At 44.6% G+C, this 27,207-nt stretch overlaps 1 protein-coding gene across 1 annotated transcript; it reads left to right on the plus strand.

Annotated features, from left to right (window-relative positions):
- The first annotated feature begins 227 nt into the window (after positions 1-227).
- SDC4 (syndecan 4) lies at positions 228-26,978 on the plus strand. Its single transcript, XM_039499500.1, has 5 exons — positions 228-368; positions 21,682-21,826; positions 23,042-23,085; positions 23,371-23,560; positions 24,016-26,978. Exons 1-5 carry the CDS (start codon positions 282-284, stop codon positions 24,165-24,167), a joined length of 618 nt encoding a protein of 205 aa, XP_039355434.1. The 5' UTR covers positions 228-281; the 3' UTR covers positions 24,168-26,978.
- The last annotated feature ends 229 nt before the right edge of the window (positions 26,979-27,207 follow it).

The raw sequence follows: 27,207 nt of genomic DNA on the forward strand, positions 1-27,207 counted from the left end.
GTGTCGGATCCCAGGAGGTTGCATGGGAGCAGAAAGGGAGCTTGGGAGGGGGGTGGTTACCCACAGCCCAGGAGTGCCCCTTCCTTGCTTACGCGACTAGGAGGGCAGCACGTCCCGGACTCCCAGCGGCTCCGGGCATTCCCCTCCCGATTTGAGCCAGCGGCTGCACCTCCCCCAGGGGCGGGGCCGGGCCGCCTATAAGAGGCTTGGCCGTGGGGCTCATTCAAGCCATTTGATCGTGTTGCCACTGCCGCCTGCTCCACTAGCGCGACCCGAGCACCATGCAGCTGCTGTCAGCGAGGCACCCCGGGGCGCTCTGCGCCGCTCTGCTCCTCCTGGGAGCCGCCAGCGCCGTCTCCGCCGAGTCGGTGAGTGCCCGCCCGCCCGCGCCGGGGGGTGTCCGGGCTGCGGGGCGCTGAGTGAGGGGGCAGCGCCTGGGGGCGGGCTCGGAGCCGGGCTCCCTCTTGGCAGGCTGCCGGGGTCGGGTCGGCCTCCTGTGACTCGCCGTGTCTCAGATGGTCCCCCACGGCCCGGCGCCAGGGAAGGGCTGCGGAGCGGCCGCACCACGGCCCCAAGCGGGACAGCTCTGCTAGGAGTCTCTTCCCGTCTCCATCCCTTGCTGGCGGGGTGCGTGGGTGGGGTAGGAGGCCTCCCCGTCCGGGGGTGGACAGCGACAGCCCTTGGCTGGACGTTGCCTCATGCCCCCCTCCTGCGGCCGCCCCCGGGCGCCAGAGCCAGCCCATGGCGCAAATAGTGCCCAGCCCTCCTAGCTGGGGTATGAGTAAGGCTGCCCCAAACCCCGGCTCTGCGGCAATCGCCTCCCGTCACCGGGACCGGCTGAAATCCCCCTCCCACGGCGCGCCCCGCAGCTGGGGTTTTCCTTCACCGTGTGTCAATCCCCGATTTCCCCTGCTGAGACTACCCGACTGCTGAGGGGAAGCCCAGATAAGTGGCTGAGTTTCCTTCACCAAAGGGCTCCCGCACCCATACTCTAGCTGGGGTAAGAGCAGCATTGCTCCAATTCCACCCTCGCCTCATGATCTCGAACTAGATCCAATTCCTCTTCGGGGGAGTAATGGATTATAGCCCGCCTTGTTAATGGAGGAGAAAAGACGTGTTATGCAGGCTTTCCCAGAGCTCAAACACCCCATTCTTCCCCCCCCCCCAAATCTTTCTGAATGTTTAAGCTGTGGAGCCAGGACTCCAGGCTTAGCTCCCCCAAATATCCTCTGAGACTTTGTCCTTACCTAACTTTATGGTATGTGCTGGTGGCAGAAACCTGGCTTTTCCCATCAGGAGAAATTAGGTTTTTCCGAGGGAGAACAGAAAGGCCTTTCTTTCCACATGATTTTGTGCCTGCTCCTGAACCAATTTGTAGCCATTATCAAGGGAGGGAACATGCTACTTGGCGGGAGGCTTTGAAATAAATACGGCCATGATTTCCCCCATTTCCATACCCTTTGGGTAGGTGAAAGGGGCAGATCTATCTAAGGCTGTCCCTGTCTTGTGGTTTTAAACTGTCCCTAGTTTTGCTAGCATTGTGCACTGAATGGAGTGGGATGAGGGAGAAGAGTTGCTGGTTTCCATCTGAAAATACCCTGATGATAGGGCTGCGTGGCTTGATGGATACTGAACTACTCGCTGTTTATGTATTGATGACCGATTTCTGTCGGTAACACTTACTTGGCTTGCCATTCAAATGGATCTGCCGCTTGCCTTTGCGCTGCTATGCTTCCAAATACCATTTTCCTGTCTACCTGACTTTTACCCCCGCAGGCTCAACTCCTATCCTGCTCCCCACTTGCCTCTCTACACCAAGTTCCTTGTTTTCTTCTCAGTCCTTACCACGTTCTTTTCCTCTGCTGGGTCAGAGACTCCTTTCCTCTCCCTTCTCTGTGCCAACATGGGGTCCTCCAGCTCCTTCTGATTATTCACAAATCTTCCTCTTTTCTCCTCCCATCAGGTGATATCTCTTCTGATGCTGACCCTACTTTCTTACCAACCAGCTTACCCACCCTCCTGCCCTGCAGGCTCAGTTTTATCAGCATTAGTCCCATGCCTTACAACCTTTCTCCTTCTGCTCACTCACAACCGCAATACATGCTCTTTCTTCTGTGCTCCTTTGCCTCTGTGACTACCATGCCCTTGGATGGACCCTGCTCTTCTTGCTGTCTGTACCCCAGTAGTTCTCAGAGGCTCAGGAGTGAGCAACAGGGATGCTGCAGGTTAGGCTTGAGGTGCAATGGTAGAGTTTGGGGCAAAAGGTGGTTGGGGGGAGGAGAACTTGCATATCAAGGATATAGATTAGGATTGGAGAGCAAAGATGTATGGAGATCAAAAGTCTGAGGGAGGGTGGAAAGGAATTTTTAAAAAAATCCCTCAACATTATCATATTTTGAACTTGTAAGGTGTTCAGATACAGTGAGTGCTGTAAAACTTCTGATTTTACAGCACTCAGAGTTCTACTGGGACCCCTCATTTTTGTGGGCATTAGACCCTCTCTAATTTGCAAAATGAGGCAGGACCCTGTACAAACACCAGGCCTGTATGTAACTCAGAGGGGTTTCTGGCTTTTAACTTTTAATTTTAACAAGTGTCTATGCTCAAATCAGAAGGCATCCTGCTCTGACTCCTGTTTTGATGCTGGTTAGTAGGGACTGCATTGGGACTGGGGCAATTGCAAGAGATTAGAATATCCCCAAACTAGATTTAATTGTCCACATTGTTTCACTTGCAGCCTGAGGCTCTGTAGGCAGGTCACCACTTATTACTTTTTGTTCAGTTTCTGCCCTGAAGCTCTAATCCAAGATGCTGGTGGTTTAGCAAGAAAGCTCTCAGGCCAGAATACATGAAGTGTCTACTCCTTTAATATTTGGCAGCCCTCTTTATGACCAGCAAGCCTGAGTGAATTCATCAGATACAAAATCCTTGTCATGGCTGCCATCGGGCTTCCCCGCAACTAAAGCCAAAGCCTAGCACAGGGCAAAAACTTCTTGGATAGTACAGCTTGTGGATGCTCCTTGACCACGTTTGGTATGAAATTAACATTGCAACCTAGTGTGCCCGGGGAATATAATGGGCTGTGGATTTGGTAGGCTGTGTCCTAAAGAGTTCTGATGCCTCCAAAGAAAACATTTCTGGGTAGCTGTATCTATAACTTCTTATGCAGAGTTTACAGAACACTCAATACAGCTTTTTGCCCTATGCTTAATTAGTTTGGCTGTATTCTAGTGTTGCAAAATTGAACTTATTTACACCACCAAGTTTGCTTTAGTAGAATGGGCCAACCCCCACTGAGGAGCGGTCTCTGGTGATACAGCATCTAGGTTAGTGTGGGAGGAGTTGGTACAACATGCTGGATTACACAGCATGTGGCCTGTAACTTCTGGGGTACAGACATATTGTTGAGACTCCACATGTCATGGAGTCTATTTTGTGTTTTGTGTAAGGGCAGGGCCTTGAGGGCTATGTGATCCTGTATGGTGATGGTCCCTCAGAGCCTGTACAGTACAAGAGCCAGAAATGCTTTGGAGCAAGCTCTACCTTCTTTCAAGTGGCATGTGATGCCCCATGTGGCTCTCACTGCAGCCAGGTTTTCTCTGACTGAGGCAGCCTTACCACATGTAAAAGGTCTGAAAACTCCATGGCATAATTCCTATGCTCTGTTTATGTTAAGTAACAGACTGGATCATGTTAACATGATGTAATAGTTAAATGTGAGAACATTCCTATGAGCTCCATTGCTTTTAGGTACATAGGATCAGTCTTTGAGGTGCTGTGCTTCTGCCTTTTAGGTGTTGGCATGCCAGATCATAGCACCATTTCATGTACTAGTTCTGCACTTATAACATCCAGATGATCTCTTTAATCAAGCTCTTATTAAATGGGAGATGTGAGGGGGGAGAGAGTGTGAGTGAAGCAGGTAGGTAGGCTCTGCTTTTCTACAGTACCTGTCCGACATAGAGCAGTTCTACTGAAGCAGGTAGGTAGGCTCTGCTTTTCACATGCCTGCTTGATTACTAACGCTTCAAAAAAGTGTTAACACTTCCCAGAACTCACTGGGCAACTGACTGGCTGAGCTGATGTTTTGTTGATGGTGGTATTTGGAAAGTAATGCAGCATTATTAATGTTTAAACCGGTTTGGCTTGTCCTTCTACCGTCAGTCCCCGAGGCCTGTTCTTTCTGCTCTTTGCCCAGTTTCTCATCTGTCCCTCCCAATCAAATCAAGATATAGCTATCTGCATATATAACTTTATTTTCCATCTGCTTCACCTTCTGACTTGGGCGGGCTCATGGAATGGGTGTGATTTAACTTGGCCAGAACAGTACCTGTCCGACATAGAGCAGCAGACTGTATTACAAAGACTAATGCACCTGGAACAGAGTTTTGAAGGAAAAAGAGGAGATGATGGGCTCTTGTCACTAAATCAAATGCTTTTTAATGCATCTTCTCAAACTAGCAGCTGTACTGGAGGGAATAGACCAGTGGTTTTCAACCTGTGGTCCATCAAAAGTGTTGTCATTACCATAGATGCCCACAGTTTAGTGCCCTTTTCACGGTGCATCAAATGCCATGCTGAGCACATGCTGCATTTATAGTTGAATTCTGTTCAGTTATTGTTTAGTCTAAGACTTCTGTGGTAGAGGTCCTTGGACTACAGGTTGAATTTCCAAAGAGGTCTGCACCACCATTTGAAATTTGTTAGGGGTCTGCAAATGAAAAGTTTAAAACTACTGGAACAGGCAGTTAGTTGCTTTTAGTTTTTAGCACTTCACAGAAATGTTTCTAATATGCAAATAGGTTATAACCTATAGCGTGGGAGTGATATCTGTATAGTCTCTCAGTTCAGTACTCTGAATATGAAGAACAAGATCTTGATCAGTAGCTTTTAAGCAGGAGTCCCCAAAGCCCTTCCTTGTGGCCCAGAGAATGAAATTCTTTGGAAACTGGCAAGATGGGTCCCTGAGAGGAACTTCTCTCATGAAGTAGTCTCCAAGATGGAAGCTGGGGAACAAATTCCTTGCATAAGTCACTTTGCTGAGTCCCCTGTTTGAGAAAAGGTCAAGAGGGCTCTTCCATTCTGAACAGATGGAGGCAGTCCAGGGCTGAACTCTTCACTGTTTTTAGAGAATTCTAATATTACAGACTTCCAAACCCATTATGTAGTTCTGGTCTCCCAGTTTGAATTCATCCTTGTTAAACATGGAACAGGTACAGAGAAGGGCTACTAGGATGATCTGAGGAATGGAAAACCTGTCTTATGAAAGGTTTCAGAGTAGCAGCCGTGTTAGTCTGTATCCGCAAAAAGAACAGGAGTACTTGTGGCACCTTAGAGACTAACAAATTTATTTTAGCATGAGCTTTCGTGAGCTACAGATCACTTCTTTGGATGCATATTTCTTTATGTTCTTATAGTACAGAACCATGATCAGGGCTGCTCTGTGAGTTTTTGTTTTCTTCCTCAAACACTGGAGGAAGCATAAGCAATGCAGGCGGGAGGATGGTTCAGTAATGGTAACATTCTCTTTTCAACTCTGACACTTTGGTTCAACTTTTTCCCTTCCATTATTCAGGAGACAAGTTATCTATCACTTTTTTATGGTATCAAGTGTCTATTACTGACAGCACTTCTGAAGCAAGGGCTGCTAACATGAAAAGGAGCTGAGTTCCACTAGAGGAGTCAGGGCTTTGCATGATTGATCACGAAAGCTCATGCTAAAATAAATTTTAGTCTTTAAGGTGCCACAAGTACTCCTGTTCTTTTTGTCTTATGAAAGGAGACTCAAAGAGCTCGGCTTGTTTAGCCTAACCAAAAGAAGGCTGAGGGGAGATATGATTGCCCTCTAAATATATCAAAGGGATAAATTCCAGGGATGGGGAGGAATTATTTAAGTTCAGTACCAATGTGGACACAAGCACAAATGGATATAAACTGGCCATCAGCAAGTTTAGAAACCTTCGTCTAATTTCAAAGTCTAACCATCAGAGGAGTAGCAAAGAATCCTGTGGCACCTTATAGACTAACAGAAGTTTTGCAGCATGAGCTTTCGTGGGTGAATACCCACTTCTTCGGATGCAAGCAGTGGAAATTTCCACTGCTTGCATCCGAAGAAGTGGGTATTCACCCACGAAAGCTCATGCTGCAAAACTTCTGTTAGTCTATAAGGTGCCACAGGATTTTTTGCTGCTTCTACAGAACCAGACTAACACGGCTACCCCTCTGATACTTGACATCAGAGGAGTGAAGTTCTAGAACAGCCTTCTAGAGCAGTGGGGGCAAAAAACATATCTGGCTTCAAGATTAAGCTTGATAAGTTTATGGAGGGGATGGTATGATGGGATAACCTAATTTTGGCAATTAATTGATCTTTGACTATTAGCAGTAATAGATGGGGTAATTAGCAGGATGTTAGATGGGGTGGGGTCTGAGTTAATACAGAGAATTCCTTCCTGGGTGTCTGGCTGGTGAGTGTTGCCCACATGCTCAGGGTTTAGCTGATTGCCATATTTGGGGTTGGAAAGGAATTTTCCTCCAGGGCAGATTGGCAGAGGCCCTGTGGGTTTTTTCTTTCCTCTGCAGCATGGGGCACTGGTCAGTTGCTGAAGGATTCTCTGTGCCTTGAAGTCTTTAAACCATAATTTGAGGACTTCAACAGCTCAGACATAGGTTAGGGCAGTGCTTCTCAAAGTGGTGGTCCACGGACTGGTGCCAGTCCGCGAGCCATCTGCAGCGAGTTTGCTCACAAGAGCATTGAATAGGATAATAATATGGGACTGGTCCCTGGCATATTCGGGGGGGGGGGGGAAATTGCTGGTCTCCCACATCAGATAGCTTGAAGCACTGGGTTAGGGGTTTATTATAAGAGTGGGTGGGTGAGATTCCGTGGCCTGCGTTGTGCAGGAGGTCAGACTAGATGATCATAATGGTCCCTTCTGACCTTAAAGTCTATTATTATCCTAATACTCTACCTTGTTCTTCTCCTCCTAGCAGTAATGTGGTGCACCAGGCTCTTGAGGTGGCTGGTAATGGCTTGGCAAAGATACGTGGACTGTTTGTCTGCTGAAATCCACCTCCAGTCCAGCAGCTGTGAAAACTGTTTATGGCTAGGATACCATGGACCCTTCTTTCTGTTTTTTGGGTGGGGAGAGGGGACAATGGCCCTTCCAATGTGCATGACTTGAATCCATTTCAGGATATGACTCTGCTGTCTTATCCTGCTGTTCCTGCATAGTGTCTAGTGTTGCCCTATTTCTGTCCTATTTCCCAACTGTAAGGCTGAGATCTGTTAGGCTTGAAGTTAAGTTAACAATGGGGAGGAGAGTGAGTGTCTGCCTTCACAGTGCAAACTTCAGCAGAATTCCCACAGCCTGTTTTTACCACACTTCAAACTCTTATTGCTGCTGAATACGCTGTTGAAATCTCACTTGCTGCTAGAATCCACTTGGCTAACTCTGAATCCTCAGTTGGTTTGATTCTCTCTTGCTTTTTAAAATAAAGTACTCAAATGGGAGAATCTTTGTTTTGCTCTATACATGGTGCTCACTTAATGCCTGGTGTGATTTGGGCTGGAACTTCATCTCTGGGAATAATGTGGTATAGTTGGTGCTAGTATCCGTAAAATAAGTGACCTCTGTTGTCAAAGTAGCCCCTGTTTTGCACTGAGATGATTAGAATTAAATTTTTGTGTAGTGATTGACAGCTGGGCAATTCTGTAGTGTGTAACCTTGCATATAATGGACTCCCCCAAACTGGAAAATATCTTCACAGCAGTGTAGAGGTGCGTGACTTGGTTAGCTTTATCCTGTCCCTACAGGAGACTTGCTCTCCTGGCTGATCTGAAAAAGGTTTTTATTCCTTTTGGGTACCATTTTAACCATGTTGGTTTAGCCATGGATTGTAGTTAGGGAAGTAGAATCCCCTATGTTGACAGTTATACCTGTATACAGGTGCTGACAGAAATAAGCTACATGATGTCAAGTATCAGAGGGGTAGCCGTGTTAGTCTGGTTCTGTAGAAGCAGCAAAGAATCCTGTGGCACCTTATAGACATGATGGTACACCTCTTTTTTTTCTGTCATCACTCGTCTACTGCTATAACTGTGTCAAACAATAGAGGGTTGTACACTTTCCTAACTACAATATAGTGAAAGCAGTCAAAAATTGTGTAGACCAGCTGTGAGTATATCTGACCTCTAAACTGTTTCTATCAGTGAGTGAGTGGCTGCTTGCTGAAACCTGGTAGAATGCAGGCCCTTTAGATTAAGGCATGAAATGATTTGCACTAGAATGGAGCTGTTGTGGTAAGGCAGGGCTGAGTTAATTAATAGTGAATGGGATGGGGGCAGTGTGTTAAATATTTCACACTTTAGATGTGGTAAGTTACTGCATTGCTGGGCCATAAAAGATCTTACGTGAATGCAGCCGCCTTGGCTTTTTATTGGATTAAATACTTCAGACTCCCATTTCCAGTTAGGACAGAGTGGGTGAGAATTTTCACTTAGTGTTAAATACATAGCTTAAGTTACATATTTAGAATCTAATGCCTTCATCATACAGATGAGTTGCTGAAGCATTAAAGCCACAGCTGCCTCTGTTCAGAACTTCTCCAAGAACTTCTTACTAATAATAATGTAGAGATTATGTTCTGATTTGGACTTGTGGAAGTCACACTTCTAAAACAGCAAAGAATCCTGTGGCACCTTATAGACTAACAGATGTTTTGTATTTTTAATGTATTTTAATGCTAGAATGCCTTGCTTTCCCTCCCCTTTCCCCATTATTCCCTTCACTCTCGTTTTGACTCTGCTACTGTATGTGCTGTCTGATTTGCATCATCATCATTTGCATGATTTTCCTCCAGTTTCCTTCTCTCTTTTCCTTAATCTCTTCCTGATACCTATGGTAAGAGTGTAGACAAGGCTAACAATGGTGGGAGTGCTAGTGTAGACCATAAACTGACAGTTGCCAGCTTTTTAACCACCAAGTTGGCTAGAGCTGGTCAGTTTGAGCGGCTGTAGATGACACTATAGTTAAAATTTAAAATGCAAGTTGTCTACACTAATGATCTGGGGGCAATGAGGGGAAGTTGTAAGGGGTGGGAAGACAAAGCAGTGCAGACAGAGCTTAACTCACATGCTTACAAACCGGCACTCGCCTCTGCCCCCCTCCCGCTGTACCCAGGCTTGCCTAATCTCTCTCTTGCTGGGAGGAAGAGTAGTAGACAGTTACTTTAGCAAGCCCTCAAGAAGAGCCTTCCAGAGAATTCAGTGATCTTCAGATACCAAACCACAGACCATTTTAGCATATTTTACAATATACACCAGACTGCTCTCGCCTAAAGAGATGCTTTGGAGTAACATCAGGCTCAAAACACCTCCAAAACAAGAGCTACTTGTTGTTCCCTTCCAGCTTCTCTAACACGGCTGCACCGTAGCACCATGGGGTATGCTGCCAGCCATCTGCCCCTTTAAAGCACAGACAGACAAGATCCTCCTCTCCCATTAAGAGCTCTGTTAGATACTTCAGAAGCAAGAGTTTCTAGAGACTTCTGTCTTGTGACTGCTTACTACTGTGGAAAAAGTCACATGACTGAACTCTAACTTTGAGGGATCCTGCACGCTGCGATAGTAGAGTTATCCCCATGTTAACGAGTATTTCTGTATGTAGTGTGGAAGCCAGTAAATAATTAACAAGGTTTTGAAGAGATCTTAATGAATGTTAGTTAGCATGAGTTAGGTTAACTGTGACCCTGGTGACGTGAGGAAGCAAGATAATGTAAGACAGAGTGAATTGTGTGAAAGTTATTACGACCTTGCAATGTGCAGTCTTGCAGTCTTGTTTTTCTAGTGAGATAGGAGGAAAGCTTATGTATAAACAATATGTATTTGTTTTTTTTTACTGTCTGTATTATTGCTAGAAATTGTCTGTAAAAGGTATAAAGGCTTGCTGTGATTGTTTGAGAGTTGAGAGACCTGTCCAGGACCCTGTGTCCTATGGCACTCTCTCCCTCCATGGTAATTACTGGAGAAATAATAAAGTATTTGATTTTGCTGCATCCAAACAAAAAGTGAGAACTGAGTTTTTCTTCGACAATTTGGGGGCTCGTCCGGGATGGCAACGCCCACGGACCCACAGACAACTACTACGGATCATTCCCCTTTGAACCCCATGGCGCCACATGAGAGGTATGAGACCTTTTGAAATCTCTATTGGGGTATCGGAGGAGGACTTTCCGTGAGGACGTCTGTCTCTCTGTTGGGCTCACGCCATCTGAACTTATTGACTGTGCAGCAGGATCAGATGCAAAGTGGTATTGGGGAGAGGCCCCAATAAGGTTAGTTTATAGCAGTACTGGGAACTGCTGAGTTGGCCAAGGAAATGCATAAGGTAATGCATAGGTAAATGCATTAGAATGCACCGGTGCTGAGGGGTTTTTACCGCCTCAAGAGGGGTTGTCATACCGCCTCATGGTATTGGTCCGGACCAGGTAAAGATGCATCATGGTTTAAAAAAAAAAAAAAAAAAAAAAAAGATAAAAAAGGTTGAAAAAGGGTTAAAAAAAGACAGAAAAAGAAAAAGGAAGAAAAAGAGGCCTTGGTGTGTGTGTGTGTACACCAGTGTGAGTGGCTGTTACCGGGCTAGCCCAGTAACTAATGGATCTTTAGGAGATCCGACCCACGGTGGGCTGACTCAGCCTGGCATAGTCCGGCGAGGAAGCTGCCTGGGTCTAGGAGTGTGTGAACCCATCTTCCCTCCCCTTTCCTTGTGAGTCTCTCCTGTGTGAGTGGAAAATGGGTAAGGGACTGTCTAAATATTCCACCTTACCCCCTAAGGGTACCCCAGCATATTACATGTACGTACATTATGGTCCTAAAACCTGCAGGTATTTAAATGATTGGAATCTGTATACGCGTGAAAATTCATTTAAACAATGCCCATTAGAAGGTACCTTCAATCTAGATAAGATCATATATCTCAGTGGAGCTTTATTCACAAAGAAAAACCTCTGTTACAGTGTGAGCAATTTGTCTAGGAACGGGTTAATTTGAAATTCGGCTTAGCCCTGAGATAAGGGAGAAGTTGTTTTGTCTTCAAGGTCATGAATTAGTGTGGACTATGCTAAGTGCTAAGTAAAAATGCTTCAGCTCCAACTGGTTGAGGGGGGGAAAAAAAAAAAAACAAAAAAAAAACTGAGTTTTTCTTCGACAGTGGTGAGCACAAAGGCCTAGTCTACACTTCAAATTTAGATTGACATAGTTTTGTCGCTCGGGGGTGTGCAAAATTCACACCTCTGAGTGCTGTAGCTCTGGCTAGATTGATGGAAGAATGCTTCTGTTGACCTTGCTACTGTTGCTCAGGGGAGTGGGTTACCTACTATGATGGAAAAACCACTTCTATCACTGTAGAAAACATCTACACTTCAGCATTGTTGCTGTGCCCCTGTAGTGCCCAGAGAGTAGACAAGCCCCAAATCTCACCAGCAGAAAGTAGGTTGCTTCTTTTCCTCACTCCAAAACTCCTCCTCTTTAGATACATAAACTCCTTAGCAGAGACACTGAAGAAATCTTGTCTATGCCTGCCAGCAGAGCAAATAACCTTATTTCAATCCAGGTCACATCTTGTATCAGCGTTCATCTGCATTGCAAGTACTGTAACAAATCCACATTAGCTGGCTCACTGTGCCCTCTGATCATCTTTGGTGACTGTTTGCTAGTCAGCTTGCTCCACATTATTCACAGGATAGATGGCCCCTTCTGGCTTTAGTGCCAAGGAAGAGTTTAATCAAGGTTTCCCTGCACGTGCATGCACTTAAATAGGCTGGAGCCTGCTGAGCCAATTGTGCTAGGAGCTTTCGGAGACAAAGTGCCAGCGTGCATTTCCTCCAATATACTTAAAGCAGCAGCAGCTCTCACTAGGCAAAACTACCTTTACACCCAAACTATCACATAACTTCTTGGCTAGGGTGTCCTCAGGTCAACAAACTGCCAAAATAAACCCAAAACTTTAGGTTAGATCCTGAAGCCTGTGCTGAGTAGGAAGTGGCAAGAGACGGAATGGCAGGCCAGGACTTCTGCAGACAGTTACCGTCCAGGTGTCTGGGTGGCAATGAGACTGGAGCAAGAAGAACAAGTTTGTCGGCAGGCATCTTCTAGTTATCTGAGACTGGGAGACTCACTTTCAATTACAGTGCAGTCCTTCTGCATTTCCACCTCAGGCTCCCTACCAAGAACCTTAGCAGGTGGATAGTGGTACGAGAATAGAATCACTTGTTATTCCTCCTATACATTCCTGTTGTGATGTTTTAAATACCATGGCAATGAGGGACTTACCCCCACCATCAACCAACCCTGCAGTGAAAGGATAATCCCACAGCAATAGATTATAATGTACTAAGCAGAGAAGTCAATTTGCCTTCAGCAAGAGGGCTTTACTGTAGCCAGAACCCAAGGAGAGCGAGTTCCAATATGTAATCCAGAGCAAGCTCTTGGTAACATTGTATCCTGAGTTTCATGCTCTCTGGGCTCTGTTAGCTTTTGACCCATGTACATTTGCCTAACAGAGCCCACACTTATTTAAGACTAGGTGTGCATGTCACTTTAAAAAAACCCTCCAGAAGATGCAAAGAGGAGGAGAAAGAATTCACTGAGAGGGATTTCTTGTTTAAAAATAGTCTGATAATTAGCAAACAGAGCCATGAAAGAGGTTGTACAATTCCCATGACAGATGGGCACATGCAGGGATCTATTTAAAAAGCAAGGGGACTCATTAACTAGCATCATAACCTTTTCTGATGAACCAGCTATAGGTGTTTGGAATCTTAAGTATCTATTGGTTACAAAGTCTAATTTCAGCATCTTCACCACAGGGATCATGTTTTAAAGAGAGATTCAGTTAAGCAGCTCAAGGCAGGATAAATAAAGCCAGCCACTGACAGCCACAGTGTCCAAATTCAGGGTGCGGGTGGGAAGAGTCCATTATGACTGTTCTCCCAGGGAGGTGAAGGCACAATGGATACTCAACAGGAGACAATCCTCTTATCAGGAGATTTTCATTCAAACATCAAAGTTTGGTATACAAAAGACCAGAGTCAAAGAAGGCAATGTAATTTACTTGTTTTCCAAAGTTTAGTCTTCCCCTTCCCTCACCTGAGGGAAACATATGGAGAACCTTCCTAGAGCATAACTCAATCCCACAAGTTATTTTGCAGGGCTGCTTTTTTTTTTTTTTTTTAACTTTTACGTGTGTATTACATTACTAGCTCATGTGTCTTGCACCTTTATATTCCTTTGTAACAGTGTTAGCAAGATCAGACTTCAAAGAGAATAACTCCCACAGCAGAAGTTTGGTGCCTTTCCTAGCTGGCCCAATACAGAGCTAAAATGGCCGGACATACAACTAATCTAGGCTTGTTTGTACAGTTGAGATCTTGATACTGCACCTTGAAAAGGTTTCAATTCCCCACAATCTATGCAAGTTTAATCACATCAAGAGACTAGAGATTTAGGTTTGATTTACACTTAACTATGTTAGTTTAGGAAGGTTTTGCTGGCATAGATGTGATTTTTTTTTTTATTTTTTTTTAAATTAAGAGTGTAGTTAAACCAGAAAAGCCTTTAAGCATAGCTAAGAAAGGCGCCACTAAGGTCTTGTCCAGGCCCAGAAAGCTAATGCCCACATCTTAACTATTTCCAGGTACTCTCACTTTCCCAGAATCATGCAAGTCACCTACTAAAGTTAAACATGTTTACAGCACCCCAGCATTCTAGGGCTTGGTTCCCCTGCCCCCTTCCTCCAAAGGAATATTTCAGCTTTACACACACACCCTCCTTGACCTCCCATCATCTGCATTGGGGGGGGGGGTCGTTCTAAATGCATGCCAGTAATCTAGAAGACCAGAACATTTTGTTGTTCACCCCTTCTTTGGCTTCTAGAATCCATGGACCTCACAGCACTAACAAGGCATTTAGTTACCAGCATGCAATGACGAGGCACATTAACAGTAGTAATATTTATACAACAGTTTTTCTGATGCTTGGCCTTTAGTTTAGTTAGAATAAGTGCCAAGACAGAGTGTATAAACAGCCTCCTATAGAAGAGGCTTCAGAGCATGAGAGAATATTCTGTATCCAGTATGCATTTCGATTTGCAATAAATATTTCTTTTCTTGGGAAAAAAAATCCTCATATTAATGAATTCTAGTAAATGAAGTCTCCCCCACCTACCACCACAAGTAGAAACAGTCTTTTTAAATGGGCTCAGAAAAAATTAATCCTTACCATCTTAAGAAAAAAAACCAAACCTGTTCTAACGAGACTGGGGACTCCAATCACAGGGCCAGGAGGGCTTGCTGTACTGACCTAATTCCATAAGGTCAGACAGGGAGAAGAAATCCCATTTAGAAGTTGCAGTTTAGCCTTATCAAATTTGAACAATGGTCCATCATTCTAGGTACATCTTCCTCCCACCACACTACATCAGGCCATTGGTCCAATAATTCAGTCTCTGGTCATCAGAAGTAGCCAGAACCTGGTGTTATAGACTGAAAAACCACTCATAATACATCTGTCCAGCTGGGATAGCCTCAGATACAGGGTGTCTTCACAGCGCAAACAAACAAAAAAAAAAAGGCGGGGGTTGTTTTATTAAAGAATTGCTACCTCTCCAGAAAATTCAACCCCTCCTCACACTCCAGAACTGCAACATCAAGGAAAGTTTGAGTCACTGATTCTCAGAAGAGAAACAAAACTATTACTCAAGTGCTGACAAGAGGTTTACAGAACCACAGCAAACTTCTGCCATAGAAAAAGTAATTTTCAGACTCCAACAAGCTACTGTTTTAGAAGTATTAGAGGGGTAGCCGTGTTAGTCTGGTTCTGTAGAAGCAGCAAAGAATCCTGTGGCACCTTATAGACTATAACAAGACAAGTATAATACACAGTTAAAATCTCTTCCAACAGATAGGAGTAGAGAGGAGCCCCATGTAAGTAAATCAGATAGAACAAAGGGCTGTGGGTGGAAATTCCCTCCTGTCCCAGGCTTAGCTCCTTTGTTTTTAGGAACATGGTTTTTGTTCTTTTTTTGCCTGCCTTGTCTTCACGGCTCTTTTAGCACACATGCTGCAGCTTGCTGGCCTCAGCACTTCCATTACCACATCAGATTTCCAGTGGTTTACACTTAGTTTGACAAGCTGGATCCCAGCCATGTGTCATGGTAGGACAGATCCATTTCGGCCAAGATTACTTCAACAATGGCTTAGTTTCTGGGATTTCCTGATACAAGAATAGCAACTCTTTGGTGGCCTGGAACAAAGGGCGAAGGGGCAGAAATGAAGTATTTAAGTGAATTCAGTGCTAATGTCAGGACAGCCATGGAGATTTCAGTCAGTCACGTCACAAGCATTCGCAATGAAGCGACATGTATGTACTCTACCGGTGTGCCACACATCCCTGCTCTTGAGCGGTTACATCTGGTGCTGACAGTTCACTTTCCATGGTCTAGGTCCTTGGCCTCTCTGCTGACACATCCAGCAAGAGGGCTAATTAGTGTCAATTGTGATGGCTTTTGTGGAGGCATGCTTCTATTAAACACAGATTCTTAGAGTACAGGCTCTAGGGCTGGCTTCAGTATTGTGTAAGCCCCATTTTGAGAATCCTTAACTTGAAATCTAGATGTGCATTTTAGTTATGACTTCTGCTGCATGTGCCATTGTGTGTCTGGGGAGGATGGGAGTAGTTCTGGTGTCATAAGATAAACAACGCATGCCACTCCTTTCCAAATGCTCCAATTGAAGCCTCTGAAGTGAAGCCAAGAACAAACACTAAATGATTGAGTTTTAGGTCAGCTATGTTGTAAGGGCTCTTGTCTCTATCATGAATTCCCAACTAATACGTTGGCCTATAATGACTCTGTGCTAGTCCCTAAATCCACAAGTACACAAATTGCTGAAAGTCTCCAGGCTATGAGCTGCATCTTGGCAGAAGTCCCAAATATTCACTGGCCCAACAAGCTTTAGCATATTCTCGGAACCATTCCAGCCTGTCTGGGCGACTAGGGATTCAACAATCCTCCCTGCAACTAAGTTGTGTGTGAGCAGTTTTCCTTGAGTGGTTACAGTTTAAAAGCCCTAGGCCTCACTGTGGACAGCTCCAATGGAAAATTTCTGCTCAGTGTGCAGCAGAACTACAAGAAGCAAGGAACTGGTTGGAGAAGAATACTGAAAAGGTTCAATACCATTATATAAATCCATGCTATACCCTCACTTGGAGTACAGTGTTCAAACCTCAGAACACAGAGTGTGTTCAGAGATAGCAATGGAAATGACTAGAGGAACACAGTGTTGCATTAAGAGACAGGAAAGATCAGGACTGCTGACTTCAGTGAGGGGACAAGATGGTTCTCCATATAAAATGGTGTATCGAGCAGGTAGATCAGGAACCTCTAACTTCCCCCATGTCTCGTAACACAAGAACAAAGGGACGTTCAGTGAAACTGAAAGGTGGCAAATTCAAAACTAGGAAATATTTTCACACAGTGCACCATTAGTGTGGAGCTTATTGCTAGAAGATATTGAGACAAAGATCAAAGTAGAATTCAAAAGGATTAGATACCTCTTGTGAACTGGCTGTACTGAGCAGGGTGACTGCTTCAGAGCACAGATCAACTACTGACAAGATTAGGAAGAAACTTCCCATCTGGGCAGGCTGGTCCATGATTGTTCCAGTATGGAACGTCTCTCGCCTCTTCCTCTGTCAGATAGGGATATTGGACCAGATGGATCCCTAGTCTTATCCTGTATGACTTGTTCTCAAATTCACTGAGCGGGGGGGACGGACTTGCAGCAGGACGTGTCAGGTTAGAGTCACTTTCCAGTGGTCATATGAATGGATGTGTATGTGTGAGACACATTCTGTTGAAGCTCTGATGAAAATCAGTTCTTGATTTCCTAGGTGTGAAAATTAAGAATAGAATTCTTTTACTATCAGTAAATGAGATTATCTGCAAAGAAGCCATCCCCATACCTCTGTCTTTGCAGGGTGCAAATAGTTAACTAAGTGCTGATTGCCTCTCACTTCCCGCCCTCTCAAATTTGGCCCAGGTCCATGTTCTTTTGTCCATGTTCTTTTGACTTTCAACTCACTTCTGTTTACTCCTGGGTTTGTGTACACAGTGCTGGGAAACAGAGACCCTGAAGCAAGTTATAGGGCTCCATTATCTGGGTTGTTCCGACGCTATAAAGAGCTCCCTGCACTTCAGATGCCTGGGACTCAGCATGTGCAACCCTTGTCCAACTCACTTTCTACCAGCCTTCAAAGAAGCATGGAGTGAATTCAAACATTGGTGTGTTTGATCAGAGACAATGGCCGGCACTAAAAGTTGATCATGTGCATTTCATACCCTTGCCCTAGAGAATGTTACTTGTTTTCTGCTCCTGTGAAAGGGCGCGTAAACTATGGTAGCAGTGTGTGGGCTGGAGGAGGCGGGCTTGGTTAGAGTTTACTGTTTTTCCTTCTCAGAACTAGTCAGTGGCGGAGGAAAGTTACATGTTAGATGGGAATTTTGTGGGCTGCAGTGTGAGCAGACTTCACTGTGAGAAGCAGCTAGTGCTGATCTGGATTTCTGAAATCAAGCCAAAGCCACTCTGCAATTGGACTCCTCATCCGGAGAGGGGATCAGGTATCACAGCCCTGCCAGCTCCTCAGCCTGAAGCCTTAGGCTTCTTCTACATGAATGATCCATGCAGAGGTAGGGGCCTCCTGTGCATCTTGGCACGTCTAGTGTGCTAATCCTTGCAGTAGCTGCGTGGATCCTACTGAAGCAGCGTGTGAAGGTAAAGGCAGAGTGCGTGCATACCTGCACACACTCTGGCTGGCAGCTAAGAAGTAAATCTCTTTTTTTTCTATTGCTAGGCAGGGAAAGCTCCTGCCCTTTCTCCTCCCTTCTATTCCCCTCCCCCAATGATGTTTGTTAATCTTACTTGGCACTCACGTCACTGTGGGTAAAAGCTGCTTAACATTCAGAAGAAATCCTGGAACTGGACTTCGGCAGAAGCAACACCCTTTTGTAGTTAAAGGATTCTATTTGCTAAAGCATATTAGCAGGAAGGCTTGACTTCAGTTGCCAGAAGTAGGTGAGGCTGTGCGGTCATTTAGTCATTCTCCCATCATAAGGGTGGCTGAACTCCGTTCCAGCACAGTAATAGCAGGTGGCAGAACAACTGGCCGCAAGCCATTTCGATCGGATGCCAGCCTCCAGCTGGTGACTGCCAAAAGTGTTAGGCCGAATGTGGCTGTGGAGGACATTCGGCAAGTGCCAGATGCTTTTGAAAAGGGGAAGTGGTTCTCAACCTATTTACCAATGTGTTGTGTGCTGCATCCAGTACTACTCAACCTGTGGGGGACCACTGGGTTATTGACTCTGTACCCCATGGGCTGCAAATTCCCATTTGGGAGGGAGTCTGCATACCTGGAAACTGCCTCCTAGGGAAGCTTGTAGAAAAAATAAATATATATATGTATGGGGAAGCAGGGAGAATTTCCTCCAGCTTTAGAAATGCAATGTCCCTATTAGACAATGTTAAAGAAACTAACATTGCACTGTGCCTCTCCCTGAGCCCACAAACCCCATTGGGGGGTGTGTGTGTGTGTCTCTCTCTCTCTAAACTGCTCCTGTGTGCCCTTTGCAGGTGTGTGGGAGGAATGTCACTGTTCCAGATCCACCCTGCAAAGAGCACAGACACTTCCCTGTTAACTCTTTCCATTCAGAGTGCTCTGCAAGGTGGGATTTGCACCTAGCTCCAGGGAGGTGCCTGCTTGTTACGTGGGTATGTTTTGAGTTTGTGTAGGGAGAAACATGGAATGAACTTCACCACATTTACCCACACAGGAAGGAAGTGAGCTGCCCAACAGCACCCCAGGACTTCAAATAATCTCAGCTCCACACCCTTAAGAATACTCAGTTAATCTTCTATGGGTAAATGTGTAGGTCCCGCTGCTGCTCACCTCCCACAGTGTAGCTGTCTGGATGTTTTACTGTAGATGGAGCGTGAGCTTCCCACTCTCATTCTCCTGGGCCCAGGGCCAAATGAGCAACAGCATGAAACACGCCATAGAATCTCATTGACTGCTGTGAGTCACTAACTTCATTAGTATTGGACCTCCCTCACTCATACACACAGTGTGTATTTTGATGAATAAGCCCCTGTGATATTTGAACCTGGTGTATTCCAAAGTACCCACTAAGAGCAACTGTGTACCATTCTTATTCATCGTCGGCTTGATCTAATAAGGCAGGTTACTCAGTCCCTTCAGACTCTGATCCATCCTCCTTATCTCTTGAGCCTCCCTTGTTAGGGTTTGCTTTCTGTCTGCCTGATGGCTGTGATTCACCAGTCGCGAGTACAGTCTGGGTGAGCTGACTCAAAGATGTAACCTAGTATTCACACCTGCCAATATTTGTCTGCTCTGCAAGGGAAAACCTCCTCCACCTAGTGCCATTGTACTACATGAAAGCTACTATCTGGGGGACACACCCTGACTTGCTGAACAGTGGCTTGGTGGCAAATGGGAATCAAACCCTTTCTGTATCTTAATAAAACATCCACAGTCTAGGATGGGAGCAGTAGCTTCATCACTCCAGCTGTGGCCTGTGCTGCAGTACCATTTTAGGGAGCCCTGGTGTCTTGGCTACCTTCAGATGCCTCCTTTCTAACTAAGGTTGGCATAAAAGTTGTCCTATAAATGACCAGTGCTGCTGGGAATGTTTTTTTCCAGGCTGTATTTCTAGCTGTCTTAGTTGGGGCATAATGGGAGATGAGTCTGGCAGCAACAGGCTCTTCTTGGTTTTTCAGGATGCTCAGTTGAGTGTTTTCTGGTCCCTTTTGATGCTGAAGAGGTGGAATGAACCAGAGCTGCTTGAAGAGCTATTGCATCACTGTTCTAGCCCCTCAAATTCAGGATATAAGGAGAAGCTTCTCATACCCTGACTGCAGAGCCTGGTGGCTGGGGCAACCCCAATAGCTACAGATGTGGAAGTGGATTGTTGGGGGGGGGGGAGAGACCACTTGTATCTGGCACTGTAATAAAGTTTTTATGGCTATACCTATACTACAGTTTTTAGCTCTGCAGCCTGTGCCCCAGAAGTTGAGCAGGGCTAGCTACAGCCATGCCACAGGTCTCATTGCAGTGGGACCATGCCTGGGGCAAGGCAGCAGACAGGCTGTTTTCTGACCCCCCCACCCCACCCTGCCTGAGGCACTGAGAGTACTTAATACTGATGATGAAATGGTTCCAGTAGCTACCAGATAAGGCAGCATTCCATCTGGAGGAAGGGAGGGTGAGCTGCTTTGGTGGAGAACCAACATTTTGTGTTCCCCTCCCCGCCCCCCACGTCTCCCCTCCCCCTCCATTTAATCCTGCATTTCCATGCTTGTAACAGGTGGCCAGGTGCCACCAGATACACTAGTGCTCCCAGCATTTCTATCACTAGTGGAGCAGAACTGGTGATAGCAATGGGAATCATTAGCAAAATAAGGCTAGTGAAACTGCTGGTGGTGGCGGCAGCAGCTGTCCGTTCAGTTTGCATTGTACTTCCAACTGTAAGGAAAGGGTTAAATTCCTTAACAAGCAAATGACTTAATGGCTGTGGAATTGTGAATTGCTGCTGGAATTCCACAGCAAACACTGGATTCCGCCTGTTTGGAAGTGTGGACAGTCCATGATCTCAGAGTTATGGAATCCTTGCCTGGACTGACCCTAAAGGGTCACTAGAGTTATACAGAATAGTTATGGGAACTTGTATAATCTTGGTCTAAATCTTCTACCTTCACCCCCTAATCTTCAGAGGCCCAAGCAAAAATGGGTTCCGATTTAAACCATTGTCAGGCAGTTTAACATCCAATTTTTTGGCTGGGCTCCTTTGTATGCCCTGCAGACTGGCTTAAATGTGCTGCTGCTGCCGCGCTAATGCACATATCTCTGACTGTTAGTCAGATCCCAGTATCATGGTTTTATTTTCAGATGGGAACTGCTGAGTGATTTGCTTTTTGAATTGTGTGGTGTTGAGGGGACACTTAATGAGTTCCTGTTTGTAATGCTTTTGATCTTGTCGTATTGTTCCCCAGAATATACAGATGGGGAGGGGGGGAGCAAACAAATCTGTTTTAACCTTTGTACAATAAAGTATCTGAGTTGTTAATGTTTAATAACGTCATTATTTCATACTGGGTTTGAGGTTTTAATGCTACAATGAGAACCCAATCTAGCTCTTGACACAGACTTAGAGAATCTTTTCCAAGCCTAAGTCCCACTACGACTCTGCTGCCTATCACACTGAACACTATTCCTCCCTTCTACCTCAAGGGATTCTGCCATGAGCTCTTGCCCAGAAAGCTTGTTTTCAGTAAATTCAGACCCTGGTCACTTCATGGGAACCTTCTGAACACAGTCTTTCTGGAAATCCCCACCCAGGCTGATCTTTGTTCCTGCTCTCAGAAAACTAGGGGAATTCAGCTGTTTTCAAGCTAGTAAAGATGGTGCTTTTAGCTGGGCTGAATTGAACTTCACCAGTTAGATGGTGAAATATTACTGTGCTGGCTCAACTGATCTGGTTGTTGATAGCTGTTGGCAGCCTGAGAACTGTCTGGGTTTCTGCATAATGTCTAATGCTGGTTTTCCCTTTTCAGGTGAGAGAAACTCAGACCATGGACCCAGAGAGGTATGAAGAGGACTATTTCTTTTCTGGAGCCTTGCCAGATGATGAAGATATCAGTGACCTCAGGCCTGACTTGACTGAAGAGAGTGACCAGTTTTCTGGTTCTGGAGATGATGGTATGTAGGCAAGAAATAGCCTTTACATTGGAGTCTTCCTCTGACTATTACATTTTCATAGCTCTGAGCCTCATAGGTTCTCTCATGCAGTGGCTCTCAAACTTTTTTTACTGGTGACCCCTTTCACATAGCAAGCCTCTGAGTGCAACCCCCCTTATAATTAAAACACTTTAAAAAAATTATATATTTAACACCATTATAAATGCTGGCGGTAAAGCAGGGTTTGGGGTGGAGGTTGACAGCTTGTGACCCCCACCCTCCATGTAATAATTTCACAACCCCCTGAGGGGTCCCGACCCCCGTTTGAGAACCCCTGCTCTAATGGAACTTGTACCAGGCTACACAGTCTGTAAAGCTAAGCGTAGCAAGTCATTGAGGGATCAATAGAGCAGCCTAATCCAATACCTCCATATGGTGGCTTGCTTGGATGCAGTTCACGGATAGGCACAGCAAAAGGGCACCGTGCTATGATGTGGGACTCATTCTGCCTTCCCTCTCTATAGGGGCTTCCAAGTAACTCACCCCTGTAATGAGATTACATGCTATCGTCAATGGGTAGACAATGCATTACTTAAATCCTTTCCCCCTCTTAATACCAAGGGGCTGTAAGGTTTTTAAATAGTTTTGTTAAATCTCATCTTCCTCCAGCCCCAAGATTTCTGAATCTTCCCACTTTGCCCCTAAACCAGTGTAGTAGTGAAAGCTCGTGAAGTCAGTGTTTTCAGAGAACTCTGAATGGCTTTCAAAACTGCTAGCATAAACTAGTTCAAACAGCTCCTTGTTGCCCTTTTTATGTGCACATTGTGTTCTCAAAAGTTAAAGAACAAGCTCTGAAATTAGTACCTGGCATGTTCAGGCAGATCTGGTGGTTAGTACCTTAGGGATGGGAGTTCAAAAGAGTGCCCTCCTGAAGCCAGCATAGCACACAAGAGCATATTCGCTTTCTGAGCAAATCCTGGTACCCTGCAGCAAGAGCCACTTAATGGAGCTGAAGATTTCTTCTCTGAATGAGGCAATCTTGAGCTTGCATCATGTGGCTTTGTGTAATCAATTATATTTAACTGGTGAAAGTACTTGCAGATAAGAGGGAACTTTAATCAAAGCAGAGCCCTAGTTAGACAATAGCAGCGAGTGCTGCTATAGTGTGCCTGGGCTTTGGGGAAACACTCTGGAAGCAAAGGGAAACTAATTCTGTATTGTTTGCATGTTATCTAGATGCTGAAGATGACACAACTTCAATCACTGAAGAGAGTCCTAAGGTAGGTGGTGGTGGTTGAGCCCAACAGCCCCTCTGTGTGGTATCTGGCCTGCCTGCCTGTGAAAGGCTCTTGTCAGCCTTAACCCACTCCTCCTCTTCCTCCTCCCCAGCAGCTGGCTTCCACAGCCAGTCCACTGGAATAAGGTGCTCACAATGCCCTGAACTCTTAAATGACCTCAACTGTCCTGCCATTAAATGGTGTCTGCCCTGCCCCTCCTGTCTCTCCTGTTTTGAAGTGTTTTGTAGCTGTTCATGACCGGGTGTGGTTTGTCTCTGCTTTATTCAGCTCTGGAGTGAAAACTATATCCCTGAAGATACTGGTAAGGGGACAAAGGATGTGGATGAAAACCCGGAGGAAGACAATGAACTAATTCCACATAAAGTCTTGCCCCCTGAGGAAACAAACCCGTCCAACAAGATTTCCATGGCCAGCACAGCAAACAGCAGCCTCTTTGAGAGAACAGAAGTTCTTGCAGGTAACTTCAGTGTCCCCGAAGTCTAATGACTCATTAGCCACACCGTAAATGTGGGAGGCGGGGGAATGGGGATGCCAAAAATGGGGTTGTATGATTGTTCCACTACTTTAGAGGGCAAGAATGGTGACCAAAAGCACACAACCCAGCTGGCTTTGTTCTAGTAAGCTGGGAGGCACTTAGTATTAGGGAAGCTTCTGTCCTCCTTTAATCAGAAGAAACTTTTTTTTATTAAACTCTGTTTTTTATTTATGGATAAACCGGCTGGAAAGTGACTTCTGGTCTCTAGATGCCATTTGGACTGAATGTCACTCTCAGCAAGATGGAAACTTCCAGTAGAAAGCTACAAAATGCTGGAACTCTGGGATAGATTTCATGGGTTTATGACTAGTGAGGCAGCTTCTCATAGGGTAGCCATTTCCTCCTAAATGTTATATTCATTCCATACTCTCTTCCAGCTCTTATTGCAGGTGGGGCAGTGGGGCTGCTGTTCGCTGTCTTCCTGATCCTCCTGTTGGTTTATCGCATGAAGAAAAAGGATGAGGGGAGTTATGATCTGGGCAAAAAACCAATCTACAAGAAAGCCCCAACAAATGAATTCTACGCTTAAAGCTACCAGCACCTTGTGCCCCTCTGGAGAGAAAAACTGACTGTTAAAGCATTTGGACCTCAGCTGAGATGCTCCAAATAAATGCTCTCTTGGATCTAATTTCAAAGTGATTTTAAAAAAAAAAATTTCTGTGCAACCCTTCCATCCTGCTAAACTAACAAGGGCACAACAAAATGCAAAGCATCTGGACGGGGGTCGGGGGGAACCTTGTCATGGCTGTATTGGGGGAGGGGAGCGGAAAGAGGAGGAGGGCAAAAGATTGCCAAATTCCTTATTTTTGGTTGAGTGGAGGGTGTATATAATGTAGCTTGTATGGAAGCCAATTGTGTGCGTTTGCATCTGGTGTGCATCTCTCCAATTTGCCTTGTTTTGTAAAAGTTTTTATTCTATTTCCCCTATAGTATTTGGCCTGCTGCAGGACAGCCACATCATGTAAAGCATTTTATAGAGAATTATCTATGAATCTTACACTACACTGTGCCATTGCCTTATCTGGGAGCAGCTGTGCCCTTGGCTCTGGATGCCCATGGGAGAAATAACGTTGTGGCCTAAATGGCCCTTAGGGAGACGCTTCCTCTTCCTTTTTGGCCCTTGGAAGGGTCACAATCCGCAAAAATCAGGAAAGCCTCTTGGCTCTGAGACTAAACTTTCCCTGTATCAAGTCTCTTACAGGTGGAGAAACATTACCTTTTAATGTAGGATTTTATAATTTTTTTTAGTAGGAAAAAAAATAGCCTAATGTTTTATGTTTGTAGAAATGGTTCAGAAATTAAAACTAGTTTAAAAAAAAAATTCCTAAGTTTATTTTTTTAATCCTTTGTTTCCTTTGGCTGGGCATTTCTCTAGATGTGTATATATTGTGTTTTATACAATTCATATTCTGAACTGAAGCAGCATTGACTACAGTATGTTACAGGTTTCTCTAGCTATATAGCAGCTACTGTATGCAATTGATATTTATGGGGATTTTCCATAACTTTTTTGGCTTTGATTTTTTTATAGGATTATTTATGGTTCCTTCTCATGTTTTGATTTTTTCATTTTTATATATAAAACACTAATATAATGAATCTCTCTTATGATTGTCAAAACTATTTAAGCTTTATTCTGTGAACTTTTTTAATTATAAACTGAAGGCAATAACTTCTGCAAGAATTACTCTGTATGCAAAATTGGATTCTTAATACATGATTAAAGTATGTTGTAGGGAAAGATGGGTAATTTTTTTAGCCTGTAATATATTGTAATCAGTCCTATAGAGCTATATATTATATATATATATATATTTTTCCAGCAAAGTGTACAAATGTTAAGAATAAAAAGGCTAGAGGTTTTTGGGCTTGTGCAGCCTTACTGTGTGTAAGGGAGGGCGTATTGGTCTAGTTTATATGCTGCTCTTTGTGCAATGTCTTGTTTATATCGAATGCAGTAATATTTTTCCTTGTGTTTTGTTCATAACAGCTGGGGGTCAGGCTAGTGGTTGCTGAACTAGCCAGGTCACTAATGCTCTGTGTGCCCTGAATGCAGTGGCCATCAGATTAACTTCCATGAATTAGAAACGGTTGCTGTGTTTTGAAAATGCCAGCCTTGCTCCTGTCTAGCCAGTTGGTGGAGCTGAGATCCCTTGCCCCTCATTTCAAAGTGACACTTCTAATTTATGGTGTGGGATGCAAACAAAAGTTGGAAGCTCACTGTGCAAAAGAAGTAACCTTTACCTTTTCTCTAGCAAAATTGCTGTTCAGTTTATAGGTTAAGCTATTTTAGAGGTTTTTTTGTTTGGAACTAATCTCCTTTATTCCCTTTTCCCTTCAGAAGGATGGCTTTCAGTATTTAGACTTATTGTTTGATCAGGTCTCCTGCTAAGGTGGCTCTATGGAAACACTGACTTCCTCAAGCCATTTGCATTTGTTTTTTGTTTTTTTAAAGGTGTTTTAGTGGATCATTTTAAGCAGATCCTACCTCTGTCAGAGTTGGTCCAGTTCCACAAAACATTTTTAGTGAGTAGAAGATGCATGCCTGCCCTACAGGGTTTTGCTAGTTCCAGAACTGGTGTATATAAAACACCCACTTATCTTGGTCCTGTTGCATCAGTCTTATTTGCTAGATCTGAGTTGCTGCCATTCCAGATACAATGAAGATTACAACATAGCTGACTGTAGGGGGGGGGTGTGGGGGGCCAGGGGGCAGGCAACTGCATACAACATAACCCATAGCATGGTTTGATGTCATCTTGCACAAGACTATTTGAAATCACACTGGTTCTGAAGGCCCTGGAGAATCTATCTTTTTTTGTAGACCTTAGACCTGATTCTTTTTCCATTTGTAGTTATGCACCTGTATAACTTAACTGAAATCAGTGCAGTTACACCTGATTCTAGACTGGTGTAAAGGAGAGGACAAGTGGATCTCGTCTTTGCTCTATAGCTATGGGGCAAGGGGTCTCCTCTGTGGACTCCATGCTAAGGCTTGATCCTGTAGCTTGAGAACCCCTGCAACAGTCTCTAGCAGGAGTTGTCTCAAAAAAGGATGGGGGGGGGGGGGGGGTTGTGGTTCCTTTCCATTCAAAGACAAGCCTGTCCCAGGGCCTAGCTCTGGAATGAATTAATATGTGGAAACTTACTTTTTTTTTTAATTCTTCTGTTTATGGAAATGACCCATTTGCAACTCTTGTCTACAGACAGCACCACCTGTGAAGCATGAATTGTCTTTTTTTAATGTGTGAAAGAGATTCTCTCATGTAATTGCTTTTGTTTTGTTTGGGTTCTTCCCCCACTGGTACTTGATCAAATAAACTGGTACTTTCTAAAACTTGTTGGTTTTTTTTTTACATAAATGATATCTGGTACTTAGGCCTTACCTGATTCAAAGTTGTGTGTAATCTAGTTTAATCCATGCGAACGGTGTGGAGATGCACATTGGTTTAAAACTGATTATTTGGGTTTAATGCCTGCAAGTCTACTGACAAGCTAATTGAATAGGTTTAAAACCACACATCTATCGCTTGTCTACATGAGGAGTTATTCCAGAATAGCTGCTCCTG

This window comes from Mauremys reevesii, linkage group 13 (genome assembly GCF_016161935.1).
Source record: "Mauremys reevesii isolate NIE-2019 linkage group 13, ASM1616193v1, whole genome shotgun sequence".
Taxonomy (NCBI): Eukaryota; Metazoa; Chordata; order Testudines; family Geoemydidae; genus Mauremys; species Mauremys reevesii.

What these genes read in the sequence shown, in the direction of transcription:
- SDC4 (XM_039499500.1), top strand. Translation starts at nt 282, where the DNA reads ATGCAGCTGCTGTCAGCGAGGCACCCCGGGGCGCTCTGCGCCGCTCTG. An exon ending in TTCTGGTTCTGGAGATGATG is followed by an intron (nt 21,827 to 23,041) that starts GTATGTAGGCAA and finishes CATGTTATCTAG; the next exon opens with ATGCTGAAGATGACACAACT. An exon ending in GAGAACAGAAGTTCTTGCAG is followed by an intron (nt 23,561 to 24,015) that starts GTAACTTCAGTG and finishes ACTCTCTTCCAG; the next exon opens with CTCTTATTGCAGGTGGGGCA.